Source organism: Plodia interpunctella, chromosome 10, assembly GCF_027563975.2.
Source record: "Plodia interpunctella isolate USDA-ARS_2022_Savannah chromosome 10, ilPloInte3.2, whole genome shotgun sequence".
NCBI lineage: Eukaryota > Metazoa > Arthropoda > Insecta > Lepidoptera > Pyralidae > Plodia > Plodia interpunctella.
In genome coordinates, this window is record NC_071303.1 from 4,976,894 (window position 1) to 4,990,041 (window position 13,148).

At 35.1% G+C, this 13,148-nt stretch overlaps 4 protein-coding genes across 6 annotated transcripts; 2 read left to right on the plus strand and 2 right to left on the minus strand.

Moving 5' to 3' along the window:
* The first annotated feature begins 185 nt into the window (after positions 1 to 185).
* LOC128673041 (suppressor of cytokine signaling 4-like) lies at positions 186 to 3,003 on the plus strand. Its single transcript, XM_053750635.2, has 3 exons — positions 186 to 857; positions 1,058 to 1,357; positions 1,534 to 3,003. Exons 1-3 carry the CDS (start codon positions 364 to 366, stop codon positions 1,676 to 1,678), a joined length of 939 nt encoding a protein of 312 aa, XP_053606610.1. The 5' UTR covers positions 186 to 363; the 3' UTR covers positions 1,679 to 3,003.
* Positions 1,922 to 6,548, minus strand: LOC128673039 (ubiquinone biosynthesis protein COQ9, mitochondrial-like). 3 transcript variants are annotated; one of them, XM_053750629.2, is made up of 6 exons: positions 6,351 to 6,546; positions 3,853 to 4,205; positions 3,595 to 3,686; positions 3,020 to 3,140; positions 2,374 to 2,577; positions 1,922 to 2,096 (listed from the first exon to the last, which is right to left on the minus strand). In XM_053750629.2, the coding sequence occupies exons 1-6, from the start codon at positions 6,376 to 6,378 to the stop codon at positions 2,061 to 2,063; spliced, it is 834 nt and encodes a 277-aa protein (XP_053606604.1). In that variant the 5' UTR covers positions 6,379 to 6,546; the 3' UTR covers positions 1,922 to 2,060. The 3 variants fall into 3 exon arrangements, with proteins under 3 accessions (XP_053606604.1, XP_064292268.1, XP_053606603.1); XM_064436198.1 differs by having other exon boundaries at positions 3,853 to 6,236; XM_053750628.2 differs by lacking the exons at positions 1,922 to 2,096; positions 2,374 to 2,577; positions 3,020 to 3,140; positions 3,595 to 3,686; positions 3,853 to 4,205 and adding an exon at positions 4,399 to 6,236 and having other exon boundaries at positions 6,351 to 6,548.
* Positions 6,549 to 6,895: 347 nt separating this feature from the next.
* On the plus strand, positions 6,896 to 11,349 carry fidipidine. Its single transcript, XM_053750627.1, has 10 exons — positions 6,896 to 7,103; positions 7,185 to 7,393; positions 7,560 to 7,827; positions 7,907 to 8,068; positions 8,185 to 8,232; positions 8,826 to 9,124; positions 9,241 to 9,360; positions 9,438 to 9,667; positions 9,997 to 10,117; positions 10,249 to 11,349. The coding sequence occupies exons 1-10, from the start codon at positions 7,020 to 7,022 to the stop codon at positions 10,475 to 10,477; spliced, it is 1,770 nt and encodes a 589-aa protein (XP_053606602.1). The 5' UTR covers positions 6,896 to 7,019; the 3' UTR covers positions 10,478 to 11,349.
* Positions 11,350 to 11,563: 214 nt separating this feature from the next.
* LOC128673044 (zinc transporter 7-like) lies at positions 11,564 to 13,143 on the minus strand. The gene is made up of 2 exons (XM_053750639.1): positions 12,873 to 13,143; positions 11,564 to 12,147 (listed from the first exon to the last, which is right to left on the minus strand). The coding sequence occupies exons 1-2, from the start codon at positions 12,978 to 12,980 to the stop codon at positions 11,815 to 11,817; spliced, it is 441 nt and encodes a 146-aa protein (XP_053606614.1). The 5' UTR covers positions 12,981 to 13,143; the 3' UTR covers positions 11,564 to 11,814.
* Between the last annotated feature and the right edge of the window lie 5 nt (positions 13,144 to 13,148).

Below are 13,148 nucleotides of genomic sequence, written 5' to 3' on the forward strand. Positions count from 1 at the left end.
CAAGACTATCATTGGTTATACAAAAATGACAACCAATGATAAGCTTACTTTTACCAATTTTAACCAATGAAAGGCATACAAAAAAGGGGTGAATCGGAATTCCGGATGCCGAACTGCAGGATACGATTATCGAGATAGGATATTGAACCCGAATTAATGAATTTGACATTGACACGCAGAGTGACACTGACAACAAACGTAGATCAGATCCAATCAGATCCTACAGATTTTGTTGAAATCGAAAAAAATCCACTTTGAAACGCAGCAAGACAAAAAAAAATCAGCTACAATTTGTCAGCTATTTTTGTAGCTTGAGTGCATAAGTAGACTAGATTACATTTTTTTGTTTAATGTGTGCTAGAAATGAATAAAAATTATGAAAGATGTACCCACTGTAATCGACGTAAATGGCTTACATCAGGGTGCCTGCGAAAATGGTTGAAGCCAATGGAATGTAAACATTTGCAACGAACCATTGATAACAAGCGGGATTTTAATAACACTGATATAGTAAATTGTATTTTTCTACCAGAACGTAAGCCTGCTGTGAACACAAACAAGTTCGTAAAATTCTGGAAGAATAAGTTGTTTATTAGTGGTAGTGTTAGATCCTTACAGCGATATTTTGGCAATAAAAACGGTGGTGGTGACCATATATGCAATTTAAACATAAATACATATCCCTCTACTTCTACTGACAAATGCGTTGCATCCCACATAACACGCGAAATGAAGAAAGATGTTGAATCTAACAAACAAACTATTATGTGTCAGCACTCAGATGGTCACTCAGTTCTTCGTGGACATCACCAACACGCCTCACTCGAAACATGTGCTATATACTGTCAATTATCCAAGTAAGAGTCTTTTATATACTTGTTTGCAGACCAATGTAAGTTTTCTATTTATTTAAATGCAATGTATCGCATGATATTGCCCTTTCTGTTTAGTCTTATATATTGACTGATGGAGATTGCCATAATTTTTTTTTTGCAATAAAGTTTTTGTATAAACAAATGTCCAAGATATCTATTGTTTATTAATTTTTGTTTTTCAGGCATGGCTGGTATTGGGGAGGCATTACATCCAGTGAGGCTGAAGAGTTGCTAGCAGGGCAACATGACAATGTATTTCTTGTCAGAGACTCATTTGATTCGAGACACATATTGTGTGTTTCATTTAGATGTGTTGGCCGCACATTACATGCACGTCTCAGGCATGCAAATGGACTCTTTTCCCTGAACAATGAGACATTTGTGCCAGCAAACAGAATATCAGAGCATTGCGCTGCTGTGGATGTCAAATCCAATCTCTTTGAGATGGAGGTGACAGTGAAATTAGCAAGGCCTTTGAACAGGTACTGTTCTTTTTTTGAATCATATTATTAACACCTAATAATTATTAAGCAGTTTTAATTACTCCTCAAGGTTTTCCCTTCATAGCAGTTTGATAAATTAAATTCCAAAGTTGGTAAAATGGAGATACATTATGTATGATATTTTAATGATGGTCCCACATCTTATTATATTTCAGATTTGCAAGACTGGATTCATTGCAGATGATTTGCAGATTTGTCATTAGACAAACTGTCGCAGCTAATGTTTGGAATAAATTACCACTGCCTCCAAATTTAATAGCTTATGTGTCTCAGGGCAGTGATTACATAGTACCCTCATAGCTAGTGCCAGATATAATACTGTGCCTTCAACTCCAAATGCTCCTCATATTGTAAACCTATTTACATATTTTAATGGACTGTGTCATCTTATATGAATAGATATGTAGAAAGTGTTTATAAATTTTATACAGAAACAAAATATTTTAATAATAAAAGAAATGATATATACTGTGATGCATGTTTTGATGTCCTATAACAAATGTAAATGTATGGTGGTAACACAAGAAAATAATGACAACAATATTGTTATTGTAATCTGTTTTATTAAACAACAAACTAACAGCACATAAATGTTACAATTTAATAATACTACATACATCTTGTTGATAAGGTTTTTTTTATCATTTTATATTCAAGATACTCAGCTATTATAATCTTGAAACTACTTCAGTGTATTTATTCCCAGTATATTTTTAGCCTGAAAAAAAAATTGCATATATAATTGCACATACTATTTTTAGGTAATTTAATATTGTTTTCATATTTTTTATGTAAGTGTTGTAGATTGCACTTTCCAGATTACATAGAGCATTTGCTTACATTACAATGTGAGATTATTAACATTTTTGAAACTGGGATTGGCATTCTCACTAAAATTTAATTTATAATATTCATAGGAATACATACAATTGTCCTATTATAATTGTTATCTAACTATTTGTAAGTTTAGAATAAGTTTTCCAAAGCAGTCATACCGTGACAAAAGCAGCAGACAAAGTTTGCGGCGCTGCTGACACAGGGTTCATGTCAATTGCTGTCTGAATCAACTGCGCGTCTCGTATGCGCGAGTTTATAAAGCTTCTGGTCGCGACGCCTTCCTGACTCTTGTCAGTCAGATAAAACAGCTCGGACGCCTTGTAAATGCCCGCCAAACCCACTCGCCGGATGTACCAATTGAACTGAAAATAATAGTTGCGCATTATTATCTGCTTGCTGCACTGAACATTGAATAAAATAGGTCAATGCAAAGGTATATATAATTAAGTTATACTTCAACAATTATCGAAATGAAAAGAGAAGGTGTATACCAAGAACACTGAAATACTTTGTATTGACATATAGTGCAAAATGAATCACATTTCCATGTTATTTAATTTTAAAGAACAAATACCGTCTATCCCACTAGTCCCATTGAAGTAGTATAATCTACTACTACTAACCTGTGGATAAATCCTTATGCATAATATTTATCTATGTAAGCTCTTGTCAATACAGGATTTTACACTATTGGTTCATAAGGGGAGTCAATCACTGCCATGACCCACTACTGCTTCGTATAATTTAATGTTGATGAATAAATATTTTTATTTGGTTAGTTTTTAATATTATGACTTAACTTACGTCAACACTTCGATCTCCAGAATGATAGCAAATATCGTCCACCAGGGAGAGTAATGTGGCGAGGCAGTTGGAAACATTGTTTGGTAGAGCTTGTATTGCTATGGCTTTCGGCCATGTGCTCCTGAAACATTAGAATAATATTTTTGTTCTTATGCAACATTATTTTCCCCTCGTATTTTGCCCAAACTTCAGCTACAAGAAGTATCTAATAAGTAATTAGTTGGAACCAAACAACATGGGAAAGCCCCAGACGACCTACAAAGTCTATGAATAATGGACATAAATAATCAATTTGCGTTGCTAGTATACAAAATGATTATTATGCCATTGTATTACCTGTTGCAAATACAATACAGGCTCTCTCGCCGTGTCCCTTAATCGCCTCGTACGACATCCACGGGAGGATATGGAGTGGTCCTATTCTAGGGCGGAACCACTATCTATTATTACTACCAGGTAGCGAAAATCACATTTTTGGGTGAGTGCCTCATCTGTGTCAGACCCTATCTATCTACTATCTTACAGATTAACTACAAAATAATAAAGTTACGTTATTTACTTAATAACTTACTTACTTATATGGTTCTATCATTAAAAGCCTCGTGAATATAGCATTCTCAATAAATTTCGCGGGTACTTTGGATTCTTTTAGATTTTCTTTTGGCCACTGAATAAGGGGAAAAAGCTGATTAGATATATGTATATCTATATAATATATAGAAGTCATACAACATATATTACTGTTACTTGGTACATAATTTGCGAAAACTAGAAGTAATTCAGATTAATTATGTGATAAAGGTACCTAGGTACCTTTACTACTAGGTACTTACACTTTTCATTTGTACTACCAATTGTTCATTACACTTAATATTGAAATAATGGACCAAATCTCCTCCTCCATTGGGAAACAGTCCATGTGCTACTCCAGGGTAGCCAGCGGCTTCTGCGCCGGCGCTGATCGACTCCACTGACCAACCACTTTTGGGTACAAAGTCTAGGGCCCTTTCCAATATACTGTGTTTCACATTTTCTTCATATTGCTCTTCTTCACGTTCAATAGGGATGGATACAATTTTATTATCTTCATTTGGCTTGTTTTGACAATAATTCCTAACTATTCTTTGGGTGTTGTTGATAGGAACACTGGCAATCGTCAAAACATATCTGTGTCCACTCCTCAGTGCTGTCAACAACATCAAAAGTTTTATCAGCAGAACATTATTGAAAATTGAGCATATAAAAACTTTTTGAAATATTAATGTGGTCCCAATATTTTTCTTTTTTGTTCCACCAACAATAATCAATGGGTAACAATGATCAACAATTTTTTTTTGTATAGTAAAACTTAAGAGATGTTCAAAAATTAAATAAATATATAAGAAAAAATCTGATTTATTGAAAATAAAGTATTATTCACATTCCATTGTAAGACCAGACATTTTATTAATGTTTATACACTCGGAAAGGCGCGCAACAAGCCCTTCAATCAAGTGGAAAGCATTCAGAGCAGAATAAATTATTTCTTTCTTGTTCTCTGTAGGGATTTTATCCAAAATGTTCCCACCAACATTGATGGCTATATTAATTGCTCCTTCAGGTTGATCTTTTCCTTCTTCAATATCTCTCAATTTAACCTCATAGTGTGCTTTAGACATATTTAACCCAGTTCTTAATTTAGCCAAATATTCCGCTTCAATCATTGAGAAGCAATCCCTTATTCCAGTTATATTATCAGTGTCTTTAAGAGCAAGGTACCTCAAAAAATTAAGGGCTGTTATAATTTGATCTGCTAATTCTACTAAATCAGATTCTGCCCCATGGGGGAGGTGACACATTTTTTGAATCATATTGAACAACTGTGGACCTTTAAAGCACTCTGGTAAATTAGTTTCTTTAAAAGCTTCATCAACAGAATTTTTAAACAAAGATATTGTATACCCAATCATACCCGAATGATTCGCTACTCCTAACAAATTTTTAATTAACATACATCTTCCTTTATATTCAAATTTTTTTATATGATCCCCTATCATGTTGACAGCATTTTTACGAATAGATTCATATGTTGAATATATAGCAACATTGGACAAGCATTTGCTTAAATCATAATGTGCAGGTGATAATTGGGCTTGTGATACATTAGTAGGGTAGTGGTCCAATAGAGCTTTGCAAAGGGCCATTCCTTTTGCAAGAGGGCCATATTCACTGAAATTCAATAGATGAATAACAGCAAGGAATAAGTTATTAACAATATATTCAATGTTATAAACAGAAGGCATACAATCATGTGTCAACTCAAAATGACCAGAGTATACCACATAGTACAGAGATGAGAGGGTAGTCATATTCATCTTCTCCCTTTGATCATAAGGAGATGTTTCATCGTTTTCATTATCCATCTTGGATTTAGGTTTATTTATCTCCTTGTAACAGATTTCCAAATATGTTAGGAATTTAAAGATATTTTTCTCCAAAAAACAAATGTCTTTAACTATTGAATGGCAGCATTGCCTTATTTCACTCTTAGAACTGGTTTCAGGGTCCATGTCAATATATATCAGTGGTTTACCAAGCAGGCTTATAAGAAATGCATTTATTATTTGCTTTGTATAAATGCTGCCATCTTGATCATTCAATTCTTTAATAAAAGGACCATAGAATGGTGGCAACATAGTGTAAACTTTACTGATTCTTCTGACATTAGGATCACTATCCATCAGCAACTGCTCCTTGTCCTCTAATCCATATTCTGGTACAGGAATACCTTCAATGTAAGTACTTATTGAATTCAAGCACCATTCCAGAGATCTCCCTCGCTTAGCTGTCAATTTTTGTAGAAGTTGTTGTAGAGGATTTAGAATAATACCAAATTGAGCATCATTTTTAGCCAATTCAATTTGTTCAATGAATTCTAGAAGAGCTTCTTCTGGTACTGCTTTGTGGATGATGAGGTTTAGAAGTTCTTCACAAGCACCATGTAGGGAAGGCTTTATAACAATTGTATCATTTTTTATTTTTCCTATAATAACTGCAATCAAATCCCAACAGTTGTCATTAAAGGATTCTTTTAACTTAGGATTATCGGGTATACTGAGTGCTTCTTTATACTTCCCCGATTCCAGCAGTGACGAAATTAAGTCCACAATATCTACACTCTGCTCCATGTTGTCACGCAAATTCGACGAATATAAAAGAGTTCGTAATCCACAGAACTCTGAAATTAAGTACCTATTCTGTATTACCACATATTCGACACAATTATAAACAAAAAGCTAATGCGTTCATGAAAAAACAGTATAACCAACCGATGTATTGAATCGGTACTTACAGCGTATAACTCTTTGCAAGCTACTCATTTTCAATGCACCTTGTCTAGTATATTGTTGTCTTCCGTTATTCTTGTGCTTTCTCTAAAATTTTCCTAAAGTACTCGTTTATGATCCTCTTTATTCCTTTCTTTATTTTATATATTTTTGAGGTTGGGTGTTGAATTTGACTTATTTGACGTCTGTGTGATAGTGATGCGAGATAGTTATAGTCTATCGATAGTCGATAGCGTATCGTGATTCAATCGTGACCTCGAAAATCAATCATACTGTCGATAGTCCTAAATCCTTCTTTATTTCTTTTAAACTCGCATCACGATTGCGAAGAAGGTATTTTAATCGTAATCTTCAAAAATATTGAAAATTGACGCTTTTTGCCTTCATTGGCAATGTTTGTTAACCCCAGATGACTAATAGCGCCATCTGCTTTGCTTTGCGTAATATGCCCTATATGCCCTATTCCATGTTAAGTACCTAAGTACTTCGAACAACTAGTACCTAAGTACTAATTCCATGCGAATGGCTCATTGCTGTTGATGGATGTCAGCTGTCACTTCGTTCGATTCGAATCATTCGTTTTCGTTTCGCCTTCTAAACCATTTTATTAAATTTAATGGAATGGTTTTTTTTTGACAAATAGTAAACAAACTAGAACAACAACTTATATTATCATGGCATCTAAGCAAAAAAATATTTTTACTCGAAGTAAACCGCTTTTAAATATTTATAGTTCAGTGGATCATGAAGGAAAAGAGGTATGTTGTAATTGTAGGTGTTTCCGATTTTAATATCTGGCGATTTAATATTAAATTTTACATTCTATTTCAAATGTACAGGTAGAAGTGAGGGAAGACGCCGAACAGTTAGTGAAATGGCATGAGATATCTGATGCTTTGGTTGCGGCAGGTTACTACCGCGCTCAACTTCAGGGTTTAACCCCGTTCGATAAAATCGTCGGAGGTCTTACTTGGTGCATTGAATTGTGCGACATTGATGTCGACATCAGCCTTTTGTTTGAGGAGAATCTTACGATTGGCAAAAAAATGTAAGTGAAATTTTGAAAAAACATTGTCTTTATGTTATGATAGCTAGGATTGCTAAATAGCCTTTACACTTCCTTTTGATTGTGGCTAAACCTATCCTATTTTAGTCTTAGAGTATATGGTGTTTAAAAAAGCTTCTGTTTTCATTATAGATGTTTTATTTTTCAGAGCATTAACAGAGAAGATAGTTAAGGTACTGCCAAGTATGAAATGTCCATTCATAATAGAGCCTCATCAGATACAAGGTCTGGACTTCATTAACATCTACCCTTTAATCCAGTGGCTTATTAAGTACTCAAGTGAGTTCCGAGAAGCAAAAGAGGATGAGTTGCGAAGATTTGCTGTAATGCAATATGAAAAAAGTCATATATTTGAATCTGACAGAACAATGTTTGCTCAAAAAGAAAAAGTTTTGAGAAATTTAACCATTATACAGGTTACTATTTCTATATACTTCAAATGTATTAGGTCCATTTGTTAATATCAATTGTGCTAACAGCACATTTTCTTTTCAGAATATGTATAAACCATGTAGAGTTCGCAAACGGAAAGGTGGTCTAACTGGAAACGAATTGGAGCAAGTGAATGCGACTCTCTCAGAATATGATCAGCGCATGCTGATGCATGTGTCTGCAAATAAAGATGATGCTAAGAATGATGACGGACTTGATTTCTTAGTAAGATAGCTTTGTTTTTTTTTTTCATTAATAAATTTTCATTGTGTTTAGTGTCAGTTCTAACTTTGAGACCAAATCTGATAAAAATAATCATACAGTATAATTTATTTTTTCAGTATGATTATGAAAAGACATTGGCTGATCCTTCAGCAATAACTACTGAGGTAAGTTCTTGAAGAGATTAGAAATTATGAAATAGTAGTTTAAATTGATTTTACAAAAATATTCTGTTTAATATTGTTCACTCTCTCATCTTGAGCTTTTTCCCGGCTGCTTCCCAGCCATTGAGCTTTAGAGCCTAGAGTCCGCTCTCCACTTTGCATAGTCGTCGGCATTCTTAGTTTTCAGACCATTGGCACGCATATCACCCTTAATGACATCAAGTCAACATTTTTAGGGTTTGCCTGGCAAACATTTGTTTCTTATGTAATTTGTCGGTCTAGTGCAAGTGACACTCTGTTTGTTTGCTATGTCACTGACATTAAGACTGCCGCGGATGCGCGATTCCCTTCAACGATCAAGCCGCGTGATACCACACATCCAATGGAGCATTATTATCTCCGTAACTCGCACCGTGTACCGCTCAAGCCACCGGTCTTATAATCGATTTATAGACTTGTCCTTTTAGCATAATAGGCATTTTGGCGTCACATTTACACCAGTTAGCTCCCGCCACTCTGCCCATGCTGCAGTTATGCGAGCCTTGTTGTCGCCCTCGTTACATATATAAAAAGAGTTCCCCATGTTTACCTTTCAGGCTGATAGATTTAAAGATCAGGCTACAAACATGGATACTGCCGAAACTAAAATTCATTATGCTGTGTTACAATCAGAACTTACTGGAGAGCTGTCTAAAGAACTGGAGATGAGTGAAAAGATGAAATATTCAGAAGATGTAGACAGGTTGACAAAAACTATTGACACGATGGAGGCTGACATGCAGAACTTTAAGAAGGAACATGAAGATAGAATGGAAAGGTCCAAAAGAAGTTACGCAAGTATGGTGGCCAAGTTACAGAAGGTCACAAAGAAGCTGATGAACTCTAATGAGAATAGGTCTGTATTTAAATAATTTTCAATCACAATTCCAATTGAGCAATTAGAAGTATGGATTGACCATTACACCTACTGTTTCTTTTGTATTAAGTATATTATTACCTTTATATTTTTAGTGAATTGGATGTAAAGAAGTTTTACAAATCCCTCAAAGATTTGGCCCAAGAAAGAAACGAACTTCTTCATATCATACAACACAGAGAAAAAGAAAATAAAAGACTGGAAGAGGAACTAAGGTAAATGAGGTTCAATTGTGAAATATAACATTGTCTATATTATATTAAATGCACTATTTTATTTCAATTTGTTATAGGGTTGCACAAGATCCCACTGCTGTTCAAGAAGAAATCCCGCTGACATCGGAGGAGATGAAAGAATTCCTTGATCGAGAAGTGAAGCTGCAGGAGTTCATTAGCAGCATGAGGCGTGAGCTGGCTCGCCTCAACCGGGAAGTGCTGAGGTACTCCGTGGCCGTCGACGAGATTCCCGGGACTGCTGAGCTACTGCAGTATGAGAAAAGATTCATGGAGTTATATAACCAAGGTGGATTTAAAAAAATACTCTTTTATGTGTTCCAATCTCATAACTCACGATGCTGTAAGTGGAGTGGTGGATTGGAAAAAGTAGTAAGAAGACCCTCGGCTCTGACGGTCTATGGCCGGGCATGCATTCAGACAGATGAGTGAGAACAAATCGCCATTTAATTAAAGAAACAAAGTGTATGTTTCGTCCAAACACAATTATTCATTAAAATAGAAATGTAATACTCATTCATCACTATTGTGAAAATTTGCCTGTTATTTTATCAAGCCGCCTTGTATATACTTTTCATACTTCTGAGTAAACAAACTTATAAAACATTATTGTTCCAGTTGCCTCAAAACACAGGGAGACCAAGCAGTATTATATCTTTTATAATACACTTTACGAAGTAAAACTTTACACCTCTAAAGAGCTGAGCTTGCTCAATTCCATCTTGGATAATTACGAAGAGTGAGTACATTTTGTTTCACCCTTTATATAATACTTTGCCTAGTGCCAACACTATGCAAACTAGCTTCATGTAATTGAAATATTGTGGTATTTTTAAATTACAATTAATCAAAAGTTGTTTTACCTTTCAGAGCGATGTCATCAGCTAGGAAGCGAGAAGAGTTTATGTCACAATTTGAATCGATAGTCGACTGGGTGAATCAGACAGTTCGAAAAGTTGAAGAGAAGTACAAACAAGAGAAAGAAACCAAGAACGCCCTGCATATAGAGTACTCGCGTTTGTTAGAGGTCCAGAGACAATACGCGGCGGCGTTAAAGAAGCTGGCTGAAGAGAGACAGAAAGTTGGCGACAGGAGTTGACCTGTTCCCGATGCAACTTGAGGGAAATGTGCAATTGTTTTGCCGAGATTGTAGATCAGCAAATGGGCAACAGAAAATGTATGTTATCATATCCATATTTTTTTTAGTAGTCAGTAAATCAGAACATCTTCTTTCAAAAGATAAATCTGTTGAGTTTCTAGCAACTTTAAATAAACCTGCAATATAAAACACCGTGTAAACCCCTGTACCAGAATATGTTGATGCATATTTTTTTATGTGCCATGTCTAAGCCTTTTTAACTAAATTTTTGTATCAAATGAATATATATAACTGTATAGTACAGATTTGGTAGTTATTTCTATATTGTTCTATGTGTATATATTACGGCTATACCCCGAAGTGCGGCTAGACCTAGGTAAAGACGGTTACACCTGCGTCATCGTCACTTAGGTTTAGCCGGCTAAAACTAAGTGTAGCCGCACTTTGTGATTTAGCCATAACAAATATCTATATTCTTATTACACGTTCATATTGTAGGTTTAGTGTGAAATTAATTTTGTGCTTTCATTCTTATTTTTATTTATTGTAAACCTTTTTATAAATAAAATAAAAATATTTATAAATAAAAAGGTTTCAAACTAAATAAAAAAGAATAAAAATCTGTGTTGTACTCACAAAAATTTAATTTATCTAAAATTAAATGTCTGTGTATTTCTGCTGCCCATCGTGAAGTCTAGTCTTAAAATGACGATTTTATACTTTTGTATCCATTCCGAATGCGACGCCGTTATTAAACAAATTGTTACGTATATTGCTAAGACTGATAAAGCTTTTTATTATTTATAGGTATTTCCAGTATGTTATAAAATATAAGGATATTATTATAATATAATACATTTTAAATTAAACAATATCGTGTTTTCATAAATTTGTTGATATGTACCGAGGTAAAAGAGAGACACTTAACGTTTTTTTTTTCTATGTTGTTACTATAGAAGGTAGATCTATACACACATTAGTTTCATTAGTCACCGGTAAATTATTGTTGGGTCGCTATAATATATTTTATGGGATTGTATGGCTATGGGAGGTAATATGGCGAAAACAAAAGTAACCAGGTAGTGCTTATTTTAAAATTTCCAATGTTTATTGTTATGGACTTTTTAATAGCATATCGTGCATCAATTTCGAAATATTGTCAATGTACCTATATGTTGTGTTTTCGGAATATGGGAAGCACTTCGATTTATATTTACCTAATTTCATTTTCTGCTTTCAAATGCATCTATCTATGGTAAGTTAGTAGGTATGTCCCTAATAATACCTATATTTACACAAGTACAATAATTTAATAGCAATTGACTCAGGGGAGGCATTCAAAGTGTCGTTATAACGTCACCATGAGTGTGGACTTTATTATGTGAACTGCTATGAGGGTGTCCGTGGCCGTGGCTGCTCGTTCCGTGGCCGTGACTGCTGGCTCCGTGGCTGTGGGCGTGGCTGTTCGGAGTAGACTTCTTGTACATGGAGAAAGACACCAGTTCGCGATTGGCGTTGGTCATCGCCATTGAGTGGGAGACCACGTCGTAGCCCAGCAAGCCGTGTAGTCGGTTGACGACGACCAGTGTGAGGCCTTTCTGTGTCACTCGGACTGTGCGCTCTTGGTCGTTCGAGACGGCTATTGTCACCCCGAATGAGGAGTTCAGCTCCTGTAACATTAATTGTGAGTAGGTATTATATGTTCAGGATGTTAGAGAAAACACTCGAAAGATTAACAAAAAGAAATTGCTCTTAGCTGATGTGTACAGGTGTTTTGTGTACACTTGACGGAAATATTTTATCATCCGTTTTGGACTCATGATACTCGATTTCAAGGTTGTGCTGCTTACCATAACAACTTGTGTAAGAGGAATCTAATAGTTCCATAATAATTAAAAGTCTAGCCCAGTTCTAAATTCTGTTACATTACACGTTACTTCTAATCTAAGCAAACAGGCAAACAAAAGGCGACTGGGCCTTTTGGACACTGGACAAAATGCTTATTGAATTATAGATGAAAGCCCCTGTTTGATGAATCTAAAAACCAAAAATTATGCAGTTGTCTCTCACAAACGTGACTACCAAGAACAAAAAAAAAACTTAAGATTTACCGCTAGAATGAATCATTGTCTGAGACACTTGATTATTATTTATTATACTATTGTGATATTTTTCTGCCGTGTACTATACTTATTATGTTTGGTGTTTAATACATTCTTGTATACCTAGGTATCGGATATTGTTTGTATAGTACTTACACAAAATAGTATAAATGTAGTGTGTATCATGAATACGAAATACTACATATATAAATACTACATATAATACAAAGAAACATATAATGGAATGATTCGATTTGTCTTGTAATTAAACCTCAATTAATTGAGAAAATTACCCTCACTAACACGGCTCGTTCCTCGCTCTTGAGACCGTACACGGTCGCGCCTTCGTCCTTCGACAGATGGGGGGCGCTGAGGCTGCCCAATACCATGATGTAAGGCATCTTGATTTGCCGGACGATACGCGTTCTCGGAACAATTACCGGCAAATCACGATCATTTTAACAATGGGCTATTAGAAGCGGCTCTAATCTAACAATCTAACTCATTTGAAGCGAACGCGGCCTCAGTCGGCGCGTTCGTAAACGCGACACGTTGTGTAGGCACTAGCC